We start from the raw sequence: 24,835 nt of genomic DNA on the forward strand, positions 1-24,835 counted from the left end.
AGCTTCTGAGGCTGCGCAGGTGGAGAAAAGGGTTAGAGGGTCGAGTCCTGACTTCGCCTCCTCTTCTGAGAAGCCTTCCCAGACACTCGACTGTAAAACGAGACGTACGTCCTCAGATAAAATTTTGTTTCTACTTAGAGCTGGCTTCACCAGCTTGGAATCCGCTTAGAAGGGTCTTGGTGCTTGGTTGAATGTTCTGCAGTTGCTGTCTTAAAAGTCTTAGTTTTTGAGCAAGACACCCCTTGTTTTCACTTTGCACTAGGCCAAATATGTAGCCGGCCTTGCTGCTAAAAATTGCATTCAAAATTCTGGAATTATAAGACCCTGGGTGGAAGATTCTATTCTTTGACCAGAAGAGAGTCTGAGCGGCTTTTGTCTCCCAGGTGCTGTGAGTTTGTATGCTCATCATTCTTCCATTCCAGGGGCCTTTGTTCTACGTTCTAAGGGGCTTTGTTCTCAGCCTTCTATGATGCTCTATGCTCAACGTTCTCTGGTGCTAGGAGTCTGAGCCTGACATTCGTTTCCAAGGCTTTCTGCTGTGTCCCCAGGCTCCCCGAGCAGGGCTGGGGCACCCTCAGGCGGCCAACCTGTGTCACTACGCCGAGCGTGCCTCTACCAACTTCCAAGACCTAGCTCTAATATTCATACCCATTTCTCAGACAGACCTTGGCTCCCTAAAAGCCAAGACCCAGAAGATCATATGAGAAATTCCCCCTTTCGTGATTCCCCGTGCATGAAGTGACCTTCTGGCGGTGAGATGGAGAGAAAATGATAGTGCCGATAGACAGCAAAGTCTCCTGGAGCCAGACTTCCTCAGGGTGAGTCAAAGATCTGCCACTTTCCAGGTGAACTTGGAAACTTACTTAACCTCTCTGTGCTATCGTTTCACCATAATACTGGCTGCCTCATAGAGTTTTCCTGAGGATTAAATGAAATGTTTTTTTTTTTTCTTTTGAGACGGAGTTTCGCTCTTGTTACCCAGGCTGGAGTGCAATGGCGCGATCTCGGCTCACCGCAACCTCCACCTCCTGGGTTCAGCCAATTCTCCTGCCTCAGCCTCCTGAGTAGCTGGGATTACAGGTGCACACCACCATGCCCAGCTAATTTTTTGTATTTTTAGTAGAGATGAGGTTTCACCATGTTGACCAGAATGGTCTTGATCTCTTGACCTTGTGATCCACCTGCCTCGGCCTCCCAAAGTGCTGGGATTACAGGCTTGAGCCACCGCGCCCGGCCTGAAATGTATCTTGTACTTGAAGCAGTGTCTTCTGTGGATCAAGAGCCACAGAAGGATTTGGGTTTTTTTGTTTTTCTTTTTCTTTTTTTTTTTTTTTTTTTTGTTCTTGATTCATAGAAGGGTTTGATAAATATGTTTTAAAATAATCTAGAAAGTTTCAGGGGAAAAAAAGTCTTGAAATTTAGTAGAGACAACCTTTGTTCAGTCTTCCTCTTGTTCAGAATAGACTTAGAAAATGAGTTGGGTGTGGTGGTGCTCGCCTGCAGCCCCAGCTACTTGGGAGGCTGAGACAAAGGATCACTTGAGCCTGGGAGGGCAGAGGTTGCAGTGAGCCATGATCACGCCACTGCAGTCTAGCCTGGGCGACAACGAGATCTTGTCTCAAAAAAAAGTGGGGGTCCATGTGCAGTGGCTCATACCTATCATCCCAGCACTTTGGGAGGCTGAGGCAGATGGATCACCTGAGATCAGGTGTTCGAGGCCAGCCTTGGCAACATGGTGAAACCCCGTCTGTACTCAAAATACAAAAAGTAGCCAGGCATGCTGGTGCACACCCGTAATCCCAGCTTCTGGGGAGGCTAAGGCAAGAGAATCGCTTGAACCCAGGAGGTGGAGGTTGCAGTGAGCCAAGATCGTGCCACTACACTCCAGCTTGGGTGATAGAGCCAGAATCTGTCTCAAAAGAAAGTGGTGGGGGGGGGGGTAGTGCTTTTAGACTGCCCTAATTTTCCAACAATAGGGAGACAGTCAAGGACTGATAAGTGTGTGGGCAACATCAGTATTCGTTTTCCATCCGTGCTGTATGTACAAGATCAGTTGAACCATTTGCTTAGAACAGTGTTGAATCTGGAGCTGATTTAGGGTTCTGTTCACCAGTCATTTGAAGATGGATATGCCTAGGAAGATACGTAGAAAGAGAATAAGAGTAAAATGAAGGTGCAAGGCCAGAGCAGCAGGTGGGAGGAGTCCAAGAAGGAGGTGAAGAGACATCCTTGGTTCGTGGAGTCCAAAGAGCTGTAGCAAATCTGAAGATTTCCTTTTTGACTTCTTGATGTTTTTAATAATGGTGATGCCAAAAGATTTCTGGAGAATCAGCCAGGCGTGGTGGTTCATGTCTGTAATCCCAGCACTTTGGGAGGCTGAGGTGGGTGGATCACCTGGGGTCGGGAGTTCAAGACCAGCCTGGCCAACATGGTGAAACCCCATCTCTACTAAAAATATTAAAAAATTAGCTGGGCGTGGTGTGGGCACCTGTAATCCCAGCTATTTGGGAGGCTGAGGCAGGAGAATTGCTTGAACCTAGGAGGCAGAGGTTGCAGTGAGCCAAGACCATGTGCCATTGCACTCCAGCCTGGGCAGAAAGAGTGAGACTCCTCTATCTCAAAAACAAAAAAAACAGTGTAGGGTGCATTCCATCTGAGTTCAAGGTGAGTCTTCCTGCAATGTCTTTTCCGGAGGATGAAATTCCCTGTTTGGAGAGTATGAAGAGGCTGCGATGGAATGTCTGGAGGGAAGGCAGCTTGCACCTGTCAGTGACAAGCATGAGTCTACTTAGTCCTTGATCATATCTGAGAAAGTCTGATTATAGTAGATTAGAGTCCTCAGGGCCCGATAGGAGTAGAATCCTCGTGAGTCTTTGAGTGATTATGTCATAAGAAGATTGTTGATGTGTGCTCTGGTAGGAAGAGTAATGGCCCCCCAGAGATGTCTTCATCTATATCCCTGGAACCTGTGACCATAGTACCTTTTATGGAGAAAAGAACTTCTTGTGATTAAGAATCTTGAGATAGGGAGATTTATCTTGGATTATCCTGATGGATTCAGTATAATCACGAGCTTCCTTACAAGACGGAGGCAGGAACATTAACATCAGAAAAACATGTAAATAGAAAATTAGAGGCCGGGCCAGGCACGGTGGCTCACCCCTGTAATTCCAAAGCTTTGGGAGGCTGAGGTGGGAGGATCGCTTGAGGCCAGGACTTTGAGACCACCCTGAGCAACATAGTGAGACCACGTCTCTACAAAAATATAAAAATAAATAAAATAATTAGGCAGGCATGATGGAGCACATCTGTGGCCCCACTTTAGGAGGAGGATCAGGAGCCCACGAAGCTGATGCTGCGGTGAGCTGTGATTGTGCCAGTGCACTCCAGCCTGGGCGACAGAACAAGACCGTCTCAAAAAATAAAATAAGTCTCTATGGTCTTTTTTCGCCCATTTCTAAGCAAATAAATCTCTATTTTTTTATATAAAAATATGGAAGGCTTCATGAATTTTCGCGTCATCTTTGCGCGGGAGCCATGCTCATCTTCTCTGTATCGGTCCAATTTTAGTACATGTGCTGCCGAAGTGAGCACAGGTGTCGTTGTTTTAAGGCACTACATTCGTGGTGATTTGTTCCAGCAGTGTCTTCATTTGCTAAGTGGCCATAACAAAGCACTACAGACATAGTTTAAATGCCAGAAATTTGTTTGTTTTGAGACAGGGTCTCTAACCGTCGCCCAGGCTGGAGTGCAGTAGCACAATATTGGCTCACTGCAACCTCCGCCTCCCAGGTTCAAGCAATTCTTCTGCCTCAGCCTCTCGAGTAGCTGAGATTACAGGCACCTGGCACCACACCTGGCTAAAGAGACAAGGTTTCATTATGTTGGTCAGGCTGGTCTTGAACTTCTGATCGCATGATCCACTCCCCGCTTGACCTCCCAAAGTGGCTCACACCTGTAATCCCAGCACTTTGAGAGGCCAAGGCGAGCAGATCATTTTGAGGTCAGGAGTTTGAGACGAGTCTGGCCAACATGGTGAAACCCTGCCTCTACTCAAAATACAAAAATTAGGCATGGCGTCTTGTGCCTGCAATCACAGCTATTCAAGGGGGCTGAGGAGGGAGAATCACTTGAGCCCAGGAGGTCGAGGCTGCAGTGAACTGTGATCACGCTACTGCACTCCAGCCTGGGCAACAGAGTGAGACTCCATCTCAAAAAAAAAAAATAAATACATTAAAAATTAAAAACGAACAGAAAATTAGCCAGGTGTGGTGGCTCATGCCTGTAGTCCCACCTACTCAAGAGGCTGAGGGGGAGAATGGCTTGAACCCACCCAGTAGTTTGAGGCTGTCGTGAGCTATGATCATACCACTGCACGGAAGCTGGGGTGTGGTGGACAGAGCGAGACCCCGTCTCTAACAAGCAAAATTCGGTTTTGTGGTTCCAGGGGTCCCAATAGGATAAACTTTTTGTCTCTAATTATTATTATTATTATTTTTTTTTTTTGAGACAGAGTTTCGCTCTTGTTACCCAGACTGGAGTGCAATGGCATGATCTCGACTCACCGCAACCTCCGCCTCCTGGGTTCAAGCAATTCTCTTGCCTCAGCCTCCCGAGTAGCTGAGATTACAGGTGTGCACCACCATGCCCAGCTAATTTTTGTATTTTTAGTAGAGACGGGGTTTTACCTTGTTGACCAGGATGGTCTCAATCTCTTTGACCTCATGATCCACCCACCTCGGCCTCCCAAAGTGCTGGGATCACAGGCATGAGCCACCGCGCCCGGCCTATTATTATTATTTTTTAAGACAGGGTTTCACCACATTGGTCAGGCTGGTCTTGAACTCCCAACCTCAGGTGATCCACCTGCCTTGGCCTCCAAAGTGCTTGGATTACTGGCGTGAGCCACCATACCCGGCCTAGTCTCTAATTATTTAAATGGTAGGGCCCCAAGTTTTCATTGTGGATCTAATTTCATCTTTTTTTTTTTTTTTTTTTGAGGTGGAGTCTCGTTCTGTTGCCCAGGCTGGAGTGCAGTGGTGCAATCTCAGCTCACCACAACCTCCACCTCCTGGGTTCAAGGGATCCTCCTGCCTCAGCCTCCTGAGTAGCTGGGACTACAGGAGCATGCCACCGCACCCAGCTAATTGTTGTATTTTCAGTAGAGGTGGGGTTTCACTGTTTTAGCCAGCCTGGTCTCGAACTCCTGACCTTGTGATCTGCCCACCTCGGCCTCCCAAAATGCTGGGATTGTAGGTGCGCTCAGCCTGATTTTATCTTTCATGGCATCCTCATGATGTTGCGCTATCTCGGAATTCTGTAATTGAGGAGTTTCAGTGTTTTTAAATCATGTTTCCTGTTTCTGGTCTCGGGATATTAACTAGTGGCAAGACAGAAGCAGGTCAAGGCTGATCGTCTTTTCTATACATTTTCTAGCCTGGGTCTGTCACAGGAGATGGATTCCTCTCTCTGTTGCCTACACTTCTGGATCTTAGACAAATAGAAGCATAGGCATTGGGGATGGAGTCTAAGAGACCTTCCCCAATAGTCTTAGCTTCGACTGTACCTCAGAGGTACCCTGCTCATTTGAATACCTTCATTTACTGAGGCTCATTTAGCATCTTCAAATCAAAGAGCTGCAGCTCAGCCAGGTGCAGGGGCTCATGCATGTAATCCTAGCACGTTGGGAGGCCTAGGCAGGTAGATTGCTTGAGCCTAGGAGTTTGAGACCAGCCTGGGCAACATGGTAAAACCTCCACAAAAAATACCAAAAATTAACCGGGCATGGTGGCACATGCTTGTAGTCCCATCTGCTCAGGACGTTGAGGATGGGAGGATCTCTGGAGTCCAGGAGGACAAGGCTGCAGTGAGCTGTGATCACGCCACTGCACTCCTGCCTGGGCAACAGAGTGAGACCCTGCCTCAAAAAAAAAAAAAAAAAAAAAAGCTACAGCTCTGCAACCAACCATCAGATGGACAAGTTGACACAAATCAAATTGGAAAACCCCAGAGTAAGCTCTCGATATTAGCCTAGATTGGCTGTTTGAGTCTTTTCTTAGGCTCTGTTGCCCAAACTGGTCTTGGAACTCCTGGACTCCGGCGATCCTCCCACCGCAGCCTTTAAGTAGCTGGGAATACAGTCACATGCCACCATGCCCAGCTTTCAGGTAGGTCTTTATTTATTTATTTATTTTTGAGACGGAGTTTCGCTCTTGTTACCCAGGCTGGAGTGCAATGGCGCAATCTCGGCTCACCGCAACCTCCGCCTCCTGGATTCAGGCAATTCTCCTGCCTCAGCCTCCTGAGCAGCTGGGATTACAGGCACACACCACCGTGCCCAGCTAATTTTTTGTATTTTTAGTAGAGACGGGGTTTCACCATGTTGACCAGGATGGTCTCGATCTCTTGACCTCGTGATCCACCCACCTCAGCCTCCCAAAGTGCTGGGATTACAGGGGTGAGCCACCGCGCCTGGCGGTCTTTATTTTTTAATTTTATTTTTGAGTTCAGGAGCATGGTTCATCTTCAGCTGTGGAAGGTGGAGGACCATGTGTTAGGCTGTTATTGGAGAACTGGGGAGCTGACGGGCTGGAGTCCAAGGTAGAGAGAGGTGGATACGTGTTCCCTTGTTTGTTCCCTCTGCTTTCAGTCTTTCAAGGCCAAGGTGAAGCTTAAGAGGTCACCTCCGACCACCCACCTCCTCTGACCACTGAGAGCTCATTCTAGGCTGCCCAGGCCTCCCGAACTTCCCCAGCCCTGCCCTTCCCATTCTGGGTCATCACCGTCTAGGGACAGGTATGTCTCTCCACTGGATGGTGAACTCCAGGGAGTCCTCAGCTATCTGTCACCACTGTGCCCTCAGCATGACAGCTCAGTGAGACAAAGAAATGAGTGAATATATACTTCTTTATATATTCAGCATATAGCGAAGTCATCACATCAATATAAAATAATTTTTTTTTGAGAGCCTCACTCTGTCACCCAGGCTGGAGTGCAATGGGGTGATCTCAGCTCACTGCAACCTCTGCCTCCCAGGTTCAAGCGATTCTCCTGCCTCTGCCTCCCAGGTTCAAGCGATTCTCCTGCCTCAGCCTCCCCAGTAGCTGGGATTACAGGGGCGTGCCACCACGCCTGGCTAATTTTTTATATTTTTAGTAGAGACGGTGTTTCACTGTGTTAGCCAGGATGGTCCCGATCTTTTGACCTCATGATCCACCCACCTCAGCCTCCCAAAGTAAAAATACTAAATGTTACATATCAGTTTTCTTCTATGGATCAGACTTGGGCTAACCGCATTTTATTTCTGAGACAGAGTCTCACTTTGTTGCCCAAGCTGGAGGGCAGTGGTGTGATCTTAGCTCACTGCAGTCTCTGCTTCCTGGGCTCAAGCGATCCTCCAGCCTCAGCCTCCCACGTAGCTGGGACCACAGGCACAAGCCACCACACCCAGCTAATTTTTTTTTTACTTTTTGTAGAAAGGAGTTTTATCACATTGGCCAGGCTGGTCTCAAACTCCTGAGATCTATGGGATCTGCCTGCCTCCGTCTCCCAAAGTGCTGGGATTACAGGCGTGAGTCACTGCGCCCAGCCTGAATTGGTATTAATAGTTGTGATTAGCAAGAGAAACATCACCAAATAAGAAATCATTAGATTGCTTCCTTTTCTCCAATTTCTCTCCCCTATTCCTGACTCCTCCATTACTCCTCCCTCAGCTTCTCGTATTCTCTCTCGCAATCCTCTATACTCTCTACCCCAGCTAGTCCTCCCTCCCCACCCCACTTCCATCCTTCCTCTTTTCAGGCAGTCCTTCCACATAGACCCATCTTGGTACAACAGACTAATGATTCAAGAGTGCTGTGTGCTCTGAGACCAAGGCCATAGGGCCAGAGATGAGTCCGTTTTAATTGCTGGGGAGACAGGGAGGGGTCTTAGAAATAGCTCCCTCTCCCCACCCCATGTGTCCCATCCAGTTTGGGCAGGAAGCCACTTTCCCTAAAACAGTTCATTGCTGGGATCCTCTGAAGAGCTGCTATGGAGGGCAGCCGCCAGACGAGGGCACAGGGCCTCAGAGGACGCTGATGCGCTCTGTCAGCCCCTGCATGTCGTGGTCCTGTGGTGGATGGGCCCCACTGAAATCCCTGTCCATGGGTGGCCCGGACCCGGGCAGCGGGTGCTCTGCCACAAACTGCTCCCAGCGCGCGTCGTCACTCTCGTGCGTGATGTATCGCTCGCCCATCTTCCCCTCCAGTTCTCGGAGGTCCAGCCACGTCTGGTACTCCTGGGCCCGAGAGAACTGGGGTTAGCTTGGGGTCTGCATTGGAGCAGTGCCTGGATGCCATCTGCTCTGCCACTGAGATCTAGGTACCAACGAAGGTGAAGCCACACCCTCTGCAACCCACCCAGCCAGCAGACATTTAGCTCCACCCCCTCCTCCTGCACCCAGCCAATGGGAGGCCTAGCCACATTCCAGACCCAAGGAAACCTACATCCTTCACTACCTGCCTAGCCAGTAAGTGGTCTAGTTCCATCCCTTTCTCCAACCCAGCCAATGGACCAGTCCTGCCCCGTGCATCACCTGTAACCAGGGATGGCTGAGAGATTTGTCCACGCTGTAGCGTTTGCGCATCTTCACCTGTAGCAGGTTGTTGATGAGGTCGATGGCTGCACAGCAAAGAGAGAAACAGTTCAAGCGCTGCAGGACAAGGGGTCATTCCTCCTCCAATAGGCCCCCCCTAGCCTGCCTGCCATCAACACCTTCCTTCTGCACTAGCTCAGGTGACTCAGAGGTCTCACCTGTGCCAGCTACTCACCCACCCATTTCCTCATTACCTTACAAATTTGTCTCCTCTTGCCCACCCATGTGCACACTGGCTCCTTCTCCTTCTCTTCACCAATTCTCTTCTTCCATTTCCCCATTCCCGTGTCACCACTTTTTTCTTTTTGCCATACACAGGTATACACAATTACACTTGTACCATTATTTTTATTTTTACTTATTTATTTATTGAGACGGAGTTTCGCTCTGTTGCCCAGGCTAGAGTACAATGGCACAATCTTGGCTCACTGCAACCTCCACCTCCCAGGTTCATGAGATTCTCCTGCCTCAGCCTCCTGAGTAGCTAGGAATACAGGTGTGCACCACCCCATCCAGCTAACTTTTTGTATTTCTAATAGAGATAGGTTCACCATGTTGGCCAGGCTGGTCTCAAATTCCTGATCTCAAGCAATCTGCCTGCCTTGGTCTTCCAAAGTGTTGGGATTACAGGCATGAGCCACAGCTTCACCCCAGGCTTCAGGCCCATCTTCACCCAAGGCATGGCCACAGTACCCGGCAAAGTAGCCACGCCCTTGTGCCTCAGTCCTACCTACTGGTGCCTCCTTTTTGCATGGTTGACCCTTTTGGGGTCATAAACCCAAAGGCTCCAGGTCCCAGCCAATGCCTTGAGAAGCTCGGCCCCTTCTCCTGGTCACCCCAGCCCTTTGGCACCCTCAAGTCCAGTCCCTCTCCTGGTCCCACCCTAGGCAAGCCAAGCCTCACTCAGCCCCCTAAGGCTCCAATGTCCTCCTTAGCACTTCTGGGATACTTGGTTTCCAGCCCAAGTAACCTAGTGTGGGCCTGAGTCTCAGCCCACCATTTACAGGACCGCCCCTGCTGTGGCCACCCCCCATAGGCCCGCCCCAGCACTAGGCTCCACCCCCAAGGTGCCAGACTGTTTCCAGGTCCACCCCCTCCCGCGGCCCCGCCCACTCCTCCAGCCCCACCCCACAGCCACCCACCCACCCACGGGATAGGCGGGCCCCACGCACCTCCAGCTGAGATGTGGCTCCAGGGGGTGGCCGGGTACATGAAGGCAGCATTCTGGATCTGGTCATTGATGTCCTCGTCCTCGTTGAAAGGGAACGTGCCGCTGAGGCTGACGTACATGATCACACCCACCGACCACATGTCCAACGAGCGGTTGTAGCCCTGGTTGAGCAGCACCTCGGGCGCCAGGTAGGCCGGCGTGCCCACCACGGAGCGGCGGAACGACTTCTCCCCGATGATGCGTGCAAAGCCAAAGTCACACAGCTTCACCTGCAGAGGGCGAGGGACTAAGGGATGATGGAGCCGCACCTGCCCCAGCATCCCCACCGCACCACCCTCCATGGTATTCCAGAGAAAGCCGAATGCTGGTTTGAATCCAAGACACCTCGGCTCACTAGCTGAGCACTCTGGGCAAGTGACTTCCCCGCTCCGTGCCTCAGTTTGTCCATCTACAGGACGGAGATGAGCAGAAAAGTGCCGATCTCAGAGGACTGCCATGATGGTGAGTTAAACCATCCCAAGCCCATAGGACAATATTTGGCATGCAGTTGGTGCACGATAAATGCTGCTATACCTCTGCCACCTCCAGTGGGTCTCTCAACCTCCTTGTGCCTGTTTCCTCTTTTGAACACCACAGATTTTTTTTTTTAAATAGCCTTAAAATATACATGATCCCGCCACGGTGGCTCACACCTGCAATCCCAGCACTTTGGGAGGCTGAGGATGATGAATCATTTGAGGTTAGGAGTTCGAAACCAGCCTGGCCAACATGGTGAAAGCCCGTCTCTACTGAAAATACAAAAATTAGCTGGGAGTGGTGGCGCACGCTTGTGGTCTCAGCTACTCGGGAGGCTGAGGCAGGAGAATCACTTCTACCCTGGAGGCAGAGGTTGCAGTGAGCTGAGATTGCACCACTGCACTCCAGCCTAGGCAAAACCCTGAGACTCAGTCTCAAAACACAAAACAACATGAATCATAATAGAGATCTTAACGGCCCTGACCTTAAAGGGTGCTTGCTTCAACTGAAAGATAAATGTATGCAACACATTAGGATCAGTGTCTAGCGCAGAATGAGCCTCAGTTTTTCTCCAGGCCTTGGCTTTGTCATCTGTACTGGGGGGATGTTAACAGCAGACCCCTCTCAGGCTTTCCTGGGGTCTGGGTAGGAGCGGGTGCTGACTGTGGTATCCAGCAGACAGTAGGGTGTATGCCTACCTTTCCCTCATTGTGGTGTTTCTTTTGTTTTTTGACAGTGTCTCACTCTGTCCCCGAGGCTAGAGTGCAGTGGCATGATCTAGGCTCACTGCAATCTCTGCCTCCTGGGTTCAAGCAATTCTCCTGCCTCAGCCTCCTGAATAGCTGGGATTACAGGCACCCGCCACCACCCCTGGCTAATTTTGGTATTTTTAGTAGAGACAGGGTTTCGCCATGTCGGCCAGGCTGGTCTCAAACTCCTGACCTCAGGTGATCCACCCGCCTCAGCCTCCCAAAGTGCTGGGATTACAGGCATGAGCCACCACACCTGGCCCCTTTCCCTCGTTGTTAATGGCTGCAGTCTAAGGTCACAGACAGGCTTTGGAGCCAGCAAGACCTGGGTCCAAGGTCCTGCTATGCTACCCACCAGTCTCAGCCTCAGTCGCCCCTCTGTTCATGTATTGTCCCTTCCCTGTTCAAAACCCTTCCTTGGCTCACTGTTACTTGCAGGATAGAGCCCTAAATCCTTGAAGCCTGAAGCCCCTGTCACCTTTGAAGCCGGCCACGCCCCAACCCCTGAGCTGCATCTCAATGTGACAGCTACCCTTTCCTGAGGTCCTCTGCTCTTTCTACAGATCTTTCCCTTTTCCAGGATCTGCCCTTTCCTACAGATCTTTTTAAAATTTTTTAAAATATTTGTTTATTTTATTTATTTATTTTTTGAGATGGAGTTTTGCTCTTGTTACCCAGGCTGGAGTGCAATGGTGCCATCTCAGCTCACCACAACCTCCGCCTCCTGGGTTCAAGCAATTCTTCTGCCTCAACCTCCTGAGTAGCTGGGATTACAGGCACACGTCACCATGCCCAGCTAATTTTTTGTATTTTTAGTAGAGACGGGGTTTCACCATGTTGACCAGCATGGTCTCGATCTCTTGACCTCGTGATCCACCCGCCTTGGCCTCCCAAAGTGCTGGGATTACAGGCTTGAGCCACCGCGCCTGGCCAATTTTTGTTTATTTTTGAGATGGAGTCTTGCTGTGTCACCCAGGCTGGAGTGCAGTGTTGCCATCTTAGCACACTGCAACCTCCACCTCCTGGGTTTAAGCAGTTCTCCTGCCTTAGCCTCCCAAGAACCTGGGATTACATGTGCCTGCCACTATGCCCAGCTACTTTTTGTATTTTTAGTAGAGACGGGGTTTCACCATGTTGGCCAGGATGGTCTTGAACTCCTGACCTCAAGTGATTCTCCTGTCTCAGCCTCCCAAGTAGCTGGGACTACAGGCACCTGCCACCACACCCAGCTAATTTTTGTATTTTTAGTAGAGATGGGGTTTTGCCATGTTAGCCAGGCTGGTCTGGAACTCCTGACCTCAAGTGATCCTCCTGCCTCAGCCTCCCAAAGTGTTGGGATTTCAGGCATGAGCCATTGCTCCCAAGCAGAAAATGTTTAAATATGTCTCGAACAACTTGGGTATGTCAATCTGTCTTCCCAACTGCTAAATTTTGTAAAATCTGAACACAAGTATTTCTGATAAAAATTTCACATATGAATTGAGATATGCTGTAAGTGTATAAAATACACACCAGATTTTGAAGACATAGTATGAAAAACAAGCAGAATATTTAATGGAGTTTTGTTTCTTTTTTAAGAGACAGGGTCTTGCTCTGTCATCCCAGCCGGAGTGCAGTGGCACAGTTATAGCTCACTGCAGACTTGAACTCCTGGGCTGCAGCCATCCGCCCATCTTGGCCTCTCAAAGTGCTAGGATTATAGGCAAGAGCCACCTCACCTGGCCTTCATTAATAATTTTTATGTTGACTACATGTTGAATAAAGTGCTACATGTTGGGATAAACTATATTATTAAAATTAATTTTGGCCAGGTGAGGCAGCTCACACCTGTAATGCCAGCACTTTGGGAGCCCAAGGCAGGCGGATCACGAGGTCAAGAGATCAAGATCATCCTGGCCAATATGGTGAAACCCTATCTCTACTAAAAGCACAAAAATTAGCGGGACGTGGTGGCATGTGCCTGTAATCCCAGCTACTTGGGAGGCTGAGGCTTGACAATCACCTGAACCTGGGAGGCGGAGGTTGCAGTGAGCTGAGATCACACCACTACACTCCAGCCTGGCAACAGAGTGAGACTGTCTCAAAAAAAAAAAAAAAATTAATTTCATCTGTTTCTTTTTACTTGAGACGGAATTTCGCTCTTGTTACCCAGGCTGGAGTGCAATGGCATGATCTCAGCTCCGCAACCTCCGCCTTCAGGGATCAGGCAATTCTCCTGCCTCAGCCTCCTGAGTAGCTGGGATTACAGGCACGCGCCACCATGCCCAGCTAATTTTTTGTATTTTTAGTAGAGACCGGGTTTCACCACGTTGACCAGGATGGTCTTGATCTCTTGACCTCGTGATCCACCCGCCTCGGCCTCCTAAAGTGCTGGGATTATAGGCGTGAGCCACTGCGCCCGGCCTCTTTTTACTTTTTAAGAGATAGAGTCTTGCTTTGTCACTCAGGCTGGTGTGCAGTGGCAGGATCATAGCTTTACTGCAGCCACCAACTCCTGGGCTCAAGCAATCCTCTCACCTCAGCCTCCTAAGTAGCTGGAACTATAGGTGCACGCCATCACACCTGGCTAATTTTTTTTATTTTTTGTACAGATGAGGTCTCACTCTGTTGCCCAGGTTGGTCTTGAACTCTTGGGCTCAAGTGATCCTCCTGCCTCAGCCTCCTGAAATGCTGATTACAGACAAGAGCCACTGCACCTGGCCCCCACATCTTGATTAGAATAATCCCCTCCCACACCACCCCCAGCCATCAGTACTGCCTGGATCTCCCCAGATCAAGAGGGGACATAACTGACCTGAGGAAACGGGTCAGCTGATGCCAGCAACACATTTTCTGGTTTCAAGTCGCAGTGGACAATGTTCTTGAAGTGAAGGTGTCTCAAAGCCACCAGGATCTGAGGGGAGCACATGGGGTCAGTAAGAAAGGTAGAACTCAGCCAAATACCACCCTCGGTAGCCAGCCCTGCAAACCCATTCACACCGTTCTTTTTTTCTTATTTATTTTTGAGACAGAGTCTTGCTCTGTGGCCCAGGCTGGAGTCCAGTGGCATGATCTCAGCTCACTACAACCCCAGCCTCCCGGGTTCAAGCAATTCTCCTGCCTCAGCCTCCTGCGTAGCTGGGACTATAGGCACACACCACCACGCCCAGCTAATTTTTGTATTTTTAGTAGAGACGGGGTTTCACCTTGTTGACCAGGACGGTCCTGATCTCTTGACCTCATGATCCACCAGCCTTGGCCTCCCAACGTGCTGGGATTATAGGTGTGAGCCACTGCGCCCGGCCTTTTTTTTTTTTTTTTTTTTGGAGACAGAGACAGCTGGCTCTGTCACTCAGGCTGGAGTGCAGTGGCGGGATCAAGCCTCATTGCACCCTCAACTTCTCAGGCTCAATCCAGCCTCCTCCCTCAGCCTCCCTAGTAACTGGGCCTAGAGGCACACACCAACATGGTGAAACCCCATCTCTACTAAAAACACAAAAATTAGTGGGACGTGGTGGCGTGTGCCTGTAGTCTCAGCTACTCGGGAGGCTGAGGCATGAGCATCACCTGAACCTGGGAGGCGGAGGTTGCAATGAACCAAAAAAAAATTGTTTCTTTTTACTTTTCTTTAATAGAGACCGGATTTCACCACGGTGGCCAGGCTGGTCTCAAGCTCCCGACCTCAGGGGATCCACCTGCCTCAGCCTCCCAAAGTGCTGGGATTCCAGGCGTGAGCCCCTGCACCCCGCCCATCTCCAGATTTTGTCAGTTATCTTCTCCCAGTTCACATGAACAAAGAGGGCGGGTTGGAAGCTAGATAAATCCAGGCTCAAATCTTGGCTGGACAGCTGCCCGGCTGAGACCGTGAGGGAGAAACCACTACCTCCCCGAGCCTCAGTTTCCTCATCTATACAGTGGGGTTATAGTAACACCTACCTCACAGGTGGTGAGGCCTAGATAAGCTCGTGAAGTAAGGGGCTTAGCACAGGGCCTGAGTGTGGGCAGGCAAGAGCCCAGAAAGCAGAAATCTGCAGAGAGAAACAAGGAAGAGCGAGCAGGCAAAAAAGAAGGAAGAGACAGAAGGCCGGAAAGAGAAACCCCCTCAGCTGCTAAAAGCAGTCATCTGTGAGAACCATGATTCCTCTCCACACCTAAAGTGTGGATACGGCTGGGCATGATGGCTCATGCCTGTAATCCCAGCACTTTGGGAGGCTGAGATGGGAGGATCGCTTGAGGTTAGGAGTTCCAGACCAGCCTGGGCAACATGAGAAACTCCATCTCTACTCAAACTAAAAAAATTAGCCAGGTATGGTGGCACACACCTGTAGTCCCAGCTACTTGGGAGGCTGGCACTCAGGAGATGGAGGGTGCAGTGAGCCAAAATTGTGTCATTGCACTCCAGCCTGGGCAATAAAGCAAGACTCTGTCTCAAAAATAAATAAATAATGTCTGGCTGAGGCTGCATCAGTGGGTTTCTGTCCCCACCCCATAAGCCAGCCTGACAAACACGGACACTGCCTGAGAGGATAAGGGTGCTGGGCCAGGGTAAAGGAAACCCAGCAATGATGACTCTGAGACCAACAGAGATGTGTCAGAAGAAGGCAAGGCACCAACCACAGGGGAAGGCCTGTCTGGGAAGGATGTGAAACACACAAACCACAAGAGGGGATATTTAACTTCGTACAGGTTCAATGCTATGGCAGGCCGGATGCAGTGGCTTATGCCTGTAACCCAGCACTTTGGGAAGCTGCGGCAAGAGGACCACTTAAGTCCAGGCATTCAAGACCAGCATGGGCAACACGGCAAGACCCTGTCTCTAAAAATACATTAAAAAAAAATTAGCCAGGTGTGATGGCTCATGCCTGTGGTTCCAGCTAACTCAGGAGGCTGAGATGAGGGGATTGCTTGAGCCCAGTAGTTCAAGACCTGCTTGGGCAACATGGAGAGATGCTCTCTCTACAGAAACATTAAAAGAAAAAAAAAAAATTAGGCTGGGCGTGGTGGCTCACGCCTGTAATCCCAGCACTGTGGGAGGCAGAGGTGGGTGGATCACGAGGTCAGGAGTTCAAGACCAGCCTGGCCAAGATGGTGAAACCCCATCTCTACTAAAAATACAAAAAAATTAGCCAAGTGTGGTGGCGGACACCTGTAATCCTGCTTGAACCCAGGAGGTGGAAGTTGCAGTGAGCTAAGATTGCGCCACTGCACTCCAGCCTGGGCAACAGAGCAAGACTCTGGCTCAAAAACAAAAAAACTTAGTTGGATGTGGTGGCTCACACTTCTGGTTCCGGCTAACTCAGGAAGCTGAGATAGGAGAATGGCTTGAGCCTAGGAGTTTGGGGCTGTAGTGAGCTATGATCACACCACTGCGCTCCAGCCAGGGCAACAGAATGAGACCCTGTCTCAAAAAAATAAATAAAACCGTATGGTAAATAAAAGCTAAATATAAAATAAAGAGCCAAACAAAACACTGGGATAAAAACACTGAATGAACAACATCAGTGATAAGAATCTAATGTGTCTCCTCCAAAAACACAGAAATGCAGAACATGTCTAGGAAGAAAAAAAATCTAATGTCCTTCATATATAAAGAGCTCCTACAATTCAAAAAGATAACAGTCCATTGACAAATGGGCAAAGGGTAATACAGCATAGGCCAATAAACATGAAAACATGCTCAACCTCACCCATTTTATATATATGTAAATTTATGTATTATAACATATAAAAAATACACATACATTATATAACATATGTTTATGATGTATTAATATATATTTATATATAATATACAACATATATATTTTATACAATATGTATATTAATATAAAACATATGTATTAAAATTTACTTATGAATGAATGAGAGAGGATCTCTGTCTCCCAGGCTGGCATTGAATTCCTGGGCTCAAGTGATCCTCCCACCTCAGCTTCCCAAACTGCTGGAATTACAGGCATGAACCACTGTACCAGGCCCCATAATTATTATTTTTTTGAGACGGAGTCTCCCTCTATCACCACGCGGCACAATCTCGGCTCACTGCAACCTCTGCCTCTTGGGTTCAAGCAATTCTTCTGCCTCAGCCTCCCGAGTAGCTGGGATTACAGGCGCACACCACCATGCCCTGCTAATTTTTGTATTTTTAGTAGAGACGGGGTCTCACCATGTTGGTCAGGTTGGTCTCGAATTCCTGACCTCATGATCCACCTGCCTCAGCCTCCCAAAGTGCTGAGATTAGAGGCGTGAGATACCGCACCCAACCTATTCTTTATTATTTTTAATTGTTATTGTCACCCTATTATTTTTCTTTTCAAGAGGTAGGGTCTTGCTATGTTGCCCAGGCCGGAGTGCAGTGTCTCTTCACAGATGCGCTCTCACTACTGATCAGGTTAAAGAGCTTTGACCTGCTCTGCTTCCAAACTGGACTGCTTTGCAACCTGGTGGTCCCCAGCTCCTAAGAGGTCACCACGTGGTTGATGAACTTAATGAGGACGCATGATCAGCATGGAACTCCTGGGATCAAGTGATCCTCCTGCCTCAGCCTCTGGAGTAGCTGGGACCACAGGCACATACCACCATGCCCAGCTTGTGTTTTGATTACGGTTTCTATCATCTGCTACTGTGACTCCCACCAGTGTCTGCCTGGCCTCCTAGGCATGCAGGGCCTCTCCAAGCTGACACCTGATGGGGAGGGGCGGGTGGCAGCTGGCAGGCTGGGCGCACCTGGGTGATGAGGAACTTGGTAAGGCGCTCAGGCAGCCGGCCCTTCTCGCTGGAGAGGATCATCTCCAACATGTCACCATGCAGCTTCTCCATCACCACAAACACTTTCTCAGGCGTCTCGAACATGCACTCCAGGTTCACGATCCCGGGGTGCCGCAGGCTCTGCAGGGTGGGGTGCAGGGTCAGGGCCAGGTCGTCCACAGACTCAGACCCCAAAGGGGGATGACAAGGAGAAGGATGTTGCTGGGGTGTTGGCACTGGGGGAGGGAAGGAGGCTTCCCACAGGCCAAGACAGAACAGGCCCACCTCCACCCCACTTGCCAGGTGCCCAGAAGGGTTTTTTTCCTTTCTTTTTAAATATAGAGATGGGGACTGGGCGCGGTGGTTCACGCCTGTCATCCCAGCATATTGGGAGGTCGAGGCAGGTAGATCACCTAAAGTCAGGAGTTCAAGACCAGCCTGGCCAAGATGGTGAAACCCAGTCTCTAATAAAAATACAAAACAGCCGGGCGAGGTGGTGCGTGCCTGTAATCCCAGCTACTCGTGAGGCTGAGGCAGGAGAACTGCTTGAACCTGGGAGGCAGAGGTTGCAGTGAGCCAAGATTGTGCCACTGCACTCCAGCCTAGGCAACAGAGCGAGAGTCTGTCTCAAGAAAAAAAAATATATATATAAATATATAGAAATGGGGTTTTGCTATGTTGGCCAAGCTGGTCTCAAACTTCTGGCCTCAAGTGATCCTCCCACCTCAGCCTCCCAAAGTGCTGTGATTACAGGCGTGAGCCACCATGCAGCCCAGAGGATCTTTACATCCTGAAATTCTGGTGGAAGCCCAGGGTTTCAGGAGGGAGGAGGGGGAGCTCAGGGAAGTGGGGAGAGCTCTGTGCAACTGTATCTTTTATATCCACACCCCCTCCACTTCCATGCCCCAAATCCTGTCCTGGCCTAACCCCTCTCCCCCACCCAGAACCCCACTCAGCCTCCTGGCTACAGTCACTTCCCTTTCCATCCACCCTCCAGGTGGCAGTCAAAGGATCTTCCTAAAGTACACACCTGATCCTGCCCCTCCCTTGCTCAGAAGTCTTCTATGGCTCCCCAGTGCCCTCAGGAGAAAGTCCACAGGGTCTGGCTTCACGCTTGTCCCTGGCCTCATCTCCCAGTACTTCCTTCCTAGAAAAGCTCATGCTCCCTTTCACCAGGCCTTTGTAAGGGTGGTCTGTCCGCTATGAACACCTCCTCCTCCCGTTCCGTCTCAACATGCATATGCCCTTCTCCAGGAAGCCTTCCCTGACCACCCCTACCCTGGGTCAGCTGGCCCCTGAAAGGAAGGAGGAGACAGGGAAGGCGCCCTGGCGGTCACCTGCAGAATGGCCACTTCGTTCCGGAGCTGGCTCTCCTGCTTGGTGGGGAAGCGAAGTTTGTCAATGACCTTAACTGCCACGTCCCGGCCTGTCTTCCGGTGCTTTCCTGAGCAGGGAGTAGGAGAGACGAGAGATGAGAGAGCAAGACCAGCCAGTCCTGGCAGGAGTATCCCCACCTCTGCTGACCTCTGCCCCCCACCATGGGGACAGCCAGAGTTGAGCAGAGCTGGAAGGCCCCAGGAGACATGCGTAAAAGCCATGAGAGGTGCACCTTGGGAATAAAGGCAGAAGAAGGGAAAAAAAAAAAAAAGCTGGAAAGAGGAGACTATAACATGGGGAACTGGATTTATAGCCAGTCAGAATCCAGCATCGAGTTGTGTGTGGCCCCTAAGAGTCCTGGGAACAGGGGAGAGACAGATGTGTGTGGACTCCAGGCACAGGATTATCTCCACCCAAATTCTACACTTCCAAGAGTGTAGAATTTACCCTCCATGTCCCATCAAACTCTAGGATCTAGCTCTGTGGCAAAATGAAGTGTAAAATCCCTCCCAATCTAATCAGAATCTAGGATCTAGCCTGTGGCCAACCCCAGAATGCAGAATCTACCCTCCTATCCAATCAGAATCTAGGATCTAGTTCTGTGGCCAATCAGAGTGCAGAATCTACCTTTCCTATTCAATCAAAATCTACCTCTGTGACCGGAGTGCTGAATTTATCCTTCCTATTAATAACAAGAGAAAAGAAGGATCACCAGGATCACCAGTTCACCCAGGATCTAACTTTCTAAGACAATCAACATAGGAGGTGAGCATGTGACCAATCAGAAAGAAACGATTGGAGCCAGAACAGCTTCCCCGACACCCAGGCCCCACTCTGGGAGCTCTGAAGTGTCCTCACCTCCGTACACCACTCCAAACTGCCCTGAGCCCAGCACTTCATCAGGGAAGATCTGGTAGACGGTGGCAATGTCCTGCAGGGTGAAGACAGGTCAGGTCAGGTCAGGGGTGCGAATGGAAATGGGGGAGGGGGAGTCGAGGAGATGTGAGAGCTGGGGAGAGAGTGTGCGAGGGGAGGGCATCAAGTGTGGGCAGGAGTCTCACCACATTCTCTTGGATCTGACTGTTGGACACAGAGATGCTCAGAGAAGCTTGTCCTGGGGAGAGGGAGAGACAGAGCAGAGACACAGAGGTGAGACGACTCCAGGCCCAGGGTTATCTCTACCCATACCTACAAAGGCAGACTTGGGAGTCAGGCCCACCCAGGTTTGAATCCAGTGTGCAATACAATGTGCAACTTCAGGCTGGTGACTTGTCACTATGAACCTTGGTTTCCTCATCTAGAAAATGAGAATGATAGTCACTGGGCGCGGTGGCTCAAGCCTGTAATCCCAGCACTTTGGGAGGCCGAGGTGGGTGGATCACGAGGTCAAGAGATCAAGACCATCCTGGTCAACATGGTAAAACCCCGTCTCTACTAAAAATAACAAAAACTTAGCTAGGCATGGTGACACGTGTCTGTAATCCCAGCTACTCAGGAGGCTGAGGCAGGAGAATTGCCTGAACCCAGGAGGCGGAGGTTGTGGTGAGCCGAGATTGCGCCATTGCACTCCAGCCTGGGTAACAAGAGCGAAACTCCGTCTCAAAAGAAAAAAAAAAGAAAATGGGAATAAAAGGACCTCCCTCATAGGGCCGCTGGGGGAGTAAATGAGATGTGCTGAGCAGCTGGAGTGACGTCACGGGTGATTTTGCTGAGCATTTCACCCCAGGATTTCAGCACCAGGGGAGGCAGACTGACCACTTTATACAGAGGACACTGAGTCTTGGAGGGAAAGTGTGAACTGACTCCTGCGTCTTCCCCTGAGCTTACCCCCGACAAACCCACCCAGAGCCAGACACTTCTGTAGTCCTGAGCCTTCTGCCCTTTGAACGTCTGTCCCTTCCACCATCCACAGCCTAGTTTAGGCCCCTGCTCGCCCCCCAACTCTGGGTCCTCTTCCCTGGTCTCTTGCCCTAATCCTGCCCCTTCTTATTCACTTCCACAGAGAAGCCAGAGGGATCTTACTGAGACACAAGACTGACCCTGTCCCTCCTCTGCTCACAACTCTCCCATGGCCGAGAGCCTCTCTGCCAGTGACCTCAACCCCTAACATGCTATTCCAGACACACTGGCCCTGCTGGGCCTCACATGCAGCAGGCTCTCTTCTCTCTCCTGGTCTTTGCAGATGCTGTTTCCTCTGCCAGGAATCCTCTTTCCTTCATCCTAGGAATCCTCCTAGGACCAAGTCGCATCACACTCATTGCTTGTGTGGGTTAATGATCAATGTCTGTCTTTTTTTGCCTCTGCCTAAAATGAGCTCCCATTTGCTTTCCCACATCTCACCCCGCCTCAGCCTCCAGGTCTCAGTTCAGATGTCACCTCCTCGAGGAAGCCCTCCTAGATACCTAATCCATTAGGTAACCCTCTGGGCTCCTCCAGCTCTCTGGCTCCCTTGTCCCAACCCTGCCCACCCTGGACTGTCACTCTCTGAAGATGGGTATTCTGCCCTACTGGACTCTAAACCCCATGAGGGCAGGTGTTGGGCTGTCCTGGCCACTGCTGTCCCCAGCACCATCTCACACAGAGGAGGCACTCAGTGAGTGCATGAGGACTTATCACCACCTGGAACAAGGCTCATGGAGGGGGAGTGACATGCCCAAGGCCACATATTAGGTCAGGAGCTTAGCAGAGATTTTTTGTGTATTTTGGTTGTTTTCTCTTTTTTGGAGATGGCGTCTTGCTCTGTCACCCAGACTGGAGTGTAGTGGTGTGATCACAACTCACTACAGGCCCTCAGCCTCCCAGGCTCAAGCAATTCTCCTGCCTCAGCCTCCCAGGTACCTGGAACCATGGGTGTGCGCCACCACACCTGGCTAATTGTTTTTATTTTTTGTAGAGATGGAATCTCACTATGTTACCCAGGCTGGTCTTGAACTCCTGGCCTCAAGTGATTATCCCACCTTGGCCTCCCAAAGTGCTGGGATTAACAGGCGTGATTAACAGAGTATGAACCCAGGCCTGCTGAGTCCAGAAGCCACATTCTCAACCCCACCATAGCCCACCTCCCTCTTTGGCCCTTCCATTCCCCAGAATCCTGCCCACCCACCTAGACCCATTCTCTCAAGGACCTGAAGTGGGGGGACTTACTGTGGGGTGCGTGGCCTGGGGCGCTGGGTGCATCCTGAAGGATGACAGGCATCAGGGCCTGGCGGATGGCTGTCTCCCAGCCCCGGGCAGCCTCGGCCCCCTGCCCACTTGGCCCACCCGGAGCCCCGCCAGGCATCTCGCCCACGAAGTAGGTGGCATTGGCAGTGATGATCTCAAAGCAGTGTGGGTTGGTGCCCGGTGGCACAAGGCTGAAGTTCTGGGCGGGCTCCACCGCAAGGATTTCTGACAGTGGAATTTCCTGCAGGACATGGAACCAGCACAGGTGAGGATGCCAGGCAGACCGTGCAATTCTACTGAAAATACAAAACTTAGCCGGGCATGGTGGTGTGTGCCTGTAATCCCAGCTATTTGGGAGGCTGCGGCAGGAGAATCACTTGAACCTGGGAGACGGTGGTTGCAATGAGCCAAGATTGCACCACTGCATTCCAGCCTGGGAGACAGAGTGAGATTCTATCTCAGAAATAATAATAGTAGTAATAATTACTGGCAGAAGTGATATTGAAGCAGAGACCAGAAAGGTAAGAAGAGGCCAGCTGGCAAGGAGTGGGGGAACCACAGCGTGTGCAAAGGCCCTGAGGAAAGGCTGTGCTCAAAGGCTAGGCTGCATCCCCATCACGTGGGGTGGTGCCTGGACACAGGAAGAGCTTGGAAAACATTTGATGGCTGGACACGGTGGCTCATGCCTGTACTCTCAGCATTTTGGGAGGCCGAGGTGGGCAGATGGCCCAGGAGTCCAAGACCAGCCTGGGGAACTAGACAAGGACGGAACCAGAGCTGGGTGCAGACAGTGGACGTGGTTCTGCTGAGAGCCGAAGATGGCGGTGAACGTACACTCAACGTCAGTGACAGGTGATAATCTAAGTCCACATGGCATGCGGGCCTGGATCAATGAGTCTCTGCAGTTGAATCTGACAAAGATCGAACAGCTGTGCTCAGGGGCTGCCTATGGTCAGTTTATGGACATGCTGTTCCCTGGCTCCAATGCCTTGAAGAAAGTGAAATTCCAAGCTAAGCTAGAACATGAGTACACCCAGAACTTCAAAATACAAGCGGGTTTTAAGAGGATGGGTGTTGACAAAATTCCTATGGACAAATTAGTAAAAGGAAAGTTTCAGGACAATTGTGAATTCCTTCAGTGGTTCAAGAAGTTTTCTGTCGCAAACTATGACGGAAGAGACTCTGACCCTGTGGCTGCCAGACAAGGTCAAGAAACGGCGGTGGCTCCCTCCCTCGTTGCTCCAGCTCTGAATAAACCTAAGAAACCTCTTAGTTCTAGCAGTGCAGCTCCCCAGAGGCCCATCTCAACACAGAAATGCTGCGGCTCCTCAGGCTGGCCCTGGCGTGCTGCGAAAGAACCCTGGTGTGGGCAATGGGGATGACGAGGCAGCGGAGTTGATGCACCTGGTCAACGTACTGAAACTTACTGTTGAAGACTTGGAGGCCGGGCGCGGTGCCTCACGCCTGTAATCCCAGCACTTTGGGAGGCCGAGGTGGGTGGATCACGAGGTCAAGAGATCGAGACCATTCTGGTCAACATGGTGAAACCCTGTCTCTACTAAAAATACAAAAAATTAGCTGGGCCTGGTGGCCCGTGCCTGTAATCCCAGCTACTCAGGAGGCTGAGGCAGGAGAATTGCCTGAACCCAGGAGGCAGAGGTTGCAGTGAGCCAAGATCGCGCCATTGCACTCCAGCCTGGGTTACAAGAGTGAAACTCCGTCTCAAAAAAAAAAAAAAAAAAAGACTTGGAAAAAAAGAGGGATTTCTACTTTGGAAAGCTACGGAACACTGAATTGATTTGCCAGGAGAATGAGGGGGGAAAACAAGCTGGTATTGCGGAGGATTGTAGCCATTCTGTATGCCACAGATGGAGGCTTTGTGATACCTGAGGAAGGGGGCCCACGGGAGGAGCAGGAAGAGTATGAACAGCCTGGAGCAGCAGAGCAACACCCGGACTCCTCACTCCGAATCACGTGCTGCACTGTCACATACTCCCTTTCAGTATCCTTAGAGGCCTCACTGGTTTCTTTTCATAAGCAAAAAGTACCTCTTCTTAAAGCGCACTTTGCAGACGTCACGCCTTTTCCAGTAAGTTTGAGTTAGGAGCTTTCACTTTGTAGCAGAGCAGTATCAACATCTAGTCGGTTCACCTGGGAAACAAAGAGGCTGACCCTGGGGCTCACCGTTCGGATTCGGGTCACACTGAGTGTTGCCGGAGGGGTTATGTCATGTGCTGAGGCAGCAGCCTCAGTGGAGAAATGTCAAGACTGAATTGAATTTTAAGCTACGGTGAAATCAGAGAATGTTGTAATAAATAAATGCCTTAAGAGTTATTTAAAAAAAAAAAAAAAAAAAAAAAAGACCAGCCTGGGCAACATAGTGAGACCCTGGCTCTACAAAATATTTAAAAATTAGGCAAGGTGCCACAAGCCTGTAATCTCAGTACTTTGGGAGGCCAAGGCAGGCAGACCGCTGGAGTCCAGGAGTTTGAGACCAGCCAG

At 50.3% G+C, this 24,835-nt stretch overlaps 1 protein-coding gene, 1 non-coding gene and 1 pseudogene across 4 annotated transcripts in view; 1 reads left to right on the forward strand and 2 right to left on the reverse strand.

The window, feature by feature from the left end:
- Positions 1-24,290, forward strand: LOC100407544 (microtubule-associated protein RP/EB family member 1 pseudogene; annotated as a pseudogene). Its single transcript, XR_013531011.1, has 5 exons — positions 1-104; positions 660-818; positions 6,650-6,795; positions 9,898-10,307; positions 22,581-24,290. The product of XR_013531011.1 is annotated as a microtubule-associated protein RP/EB family member 1 pseudogene (transcript).
- On the reverse strand, positions 3,488-3,594 carry LOC118150332 (U6 spliceosomal RNA). The gene has a single exon (XR_004738445.1). It is a non-coding gene; the product is annotated as a U6 spliceosomal RNA (small nuclear RNA).
- PRKD2 (protein kinase D2) overlaps positions 7,860-24,835 on the reverse strand; it is a 37,204-nt gene continuing 20,228 nt past the window's right edge. For both annotated transcript variants that reach the window (XM_035287472.3, XM_035287471.3), the window contains exons 11-19: positions 22,316-22,574; positions 20,233-20,285; positions 20,030-20,102; positions 19,132-19,238; positions 17,774-17,935; positions 13,866-13,964; positions 9,808-10,075; positions 8,576-8,661; positions 7,860-8,278 (exon numbers count right to left, since the gene is read on the reverse strand). In XM_035287472.3, the coding sequence (XP_035143363.1) occupies positions 8,066-8,278; positions 8,576-8,661; positions 9,808-10,075; positions 13,866-13,964; positions 17,774-17,935; positions 19,132-19,238; positions 20,030-20,102; positions 20,233-20,285; positions 22,316-22,574 (1,320 nt within the window). In that variant the 3' untranslated portion in view covers positions 7,860-8,065. The remainder of the gene's footprint in view (positions 8,279-8,575; positions 8,662-9,807; positions 10,076-13,865; positions 13,965-17,773; positions 17,936-19,131; positions 19,239-20,029; positions 20,103-20,232; positions 20,286-22,315; positions 22,575-24,835) is intronic.

This window comes from Callithrix jacchus, chromosome 22 (genome assembly GCF_049354715.1).
Source record: "Callithrix jacchus isolate 240 chromosome 22, calJac240_pri, whole genome shotgun sequence".
NCBI classification, from domain to species: domain Eukaryota; kingdom Metazoa; phylum Chordata; class Mammalia; order Primates; family Cebidae; genus Callithrix; species Callithrix jacchus.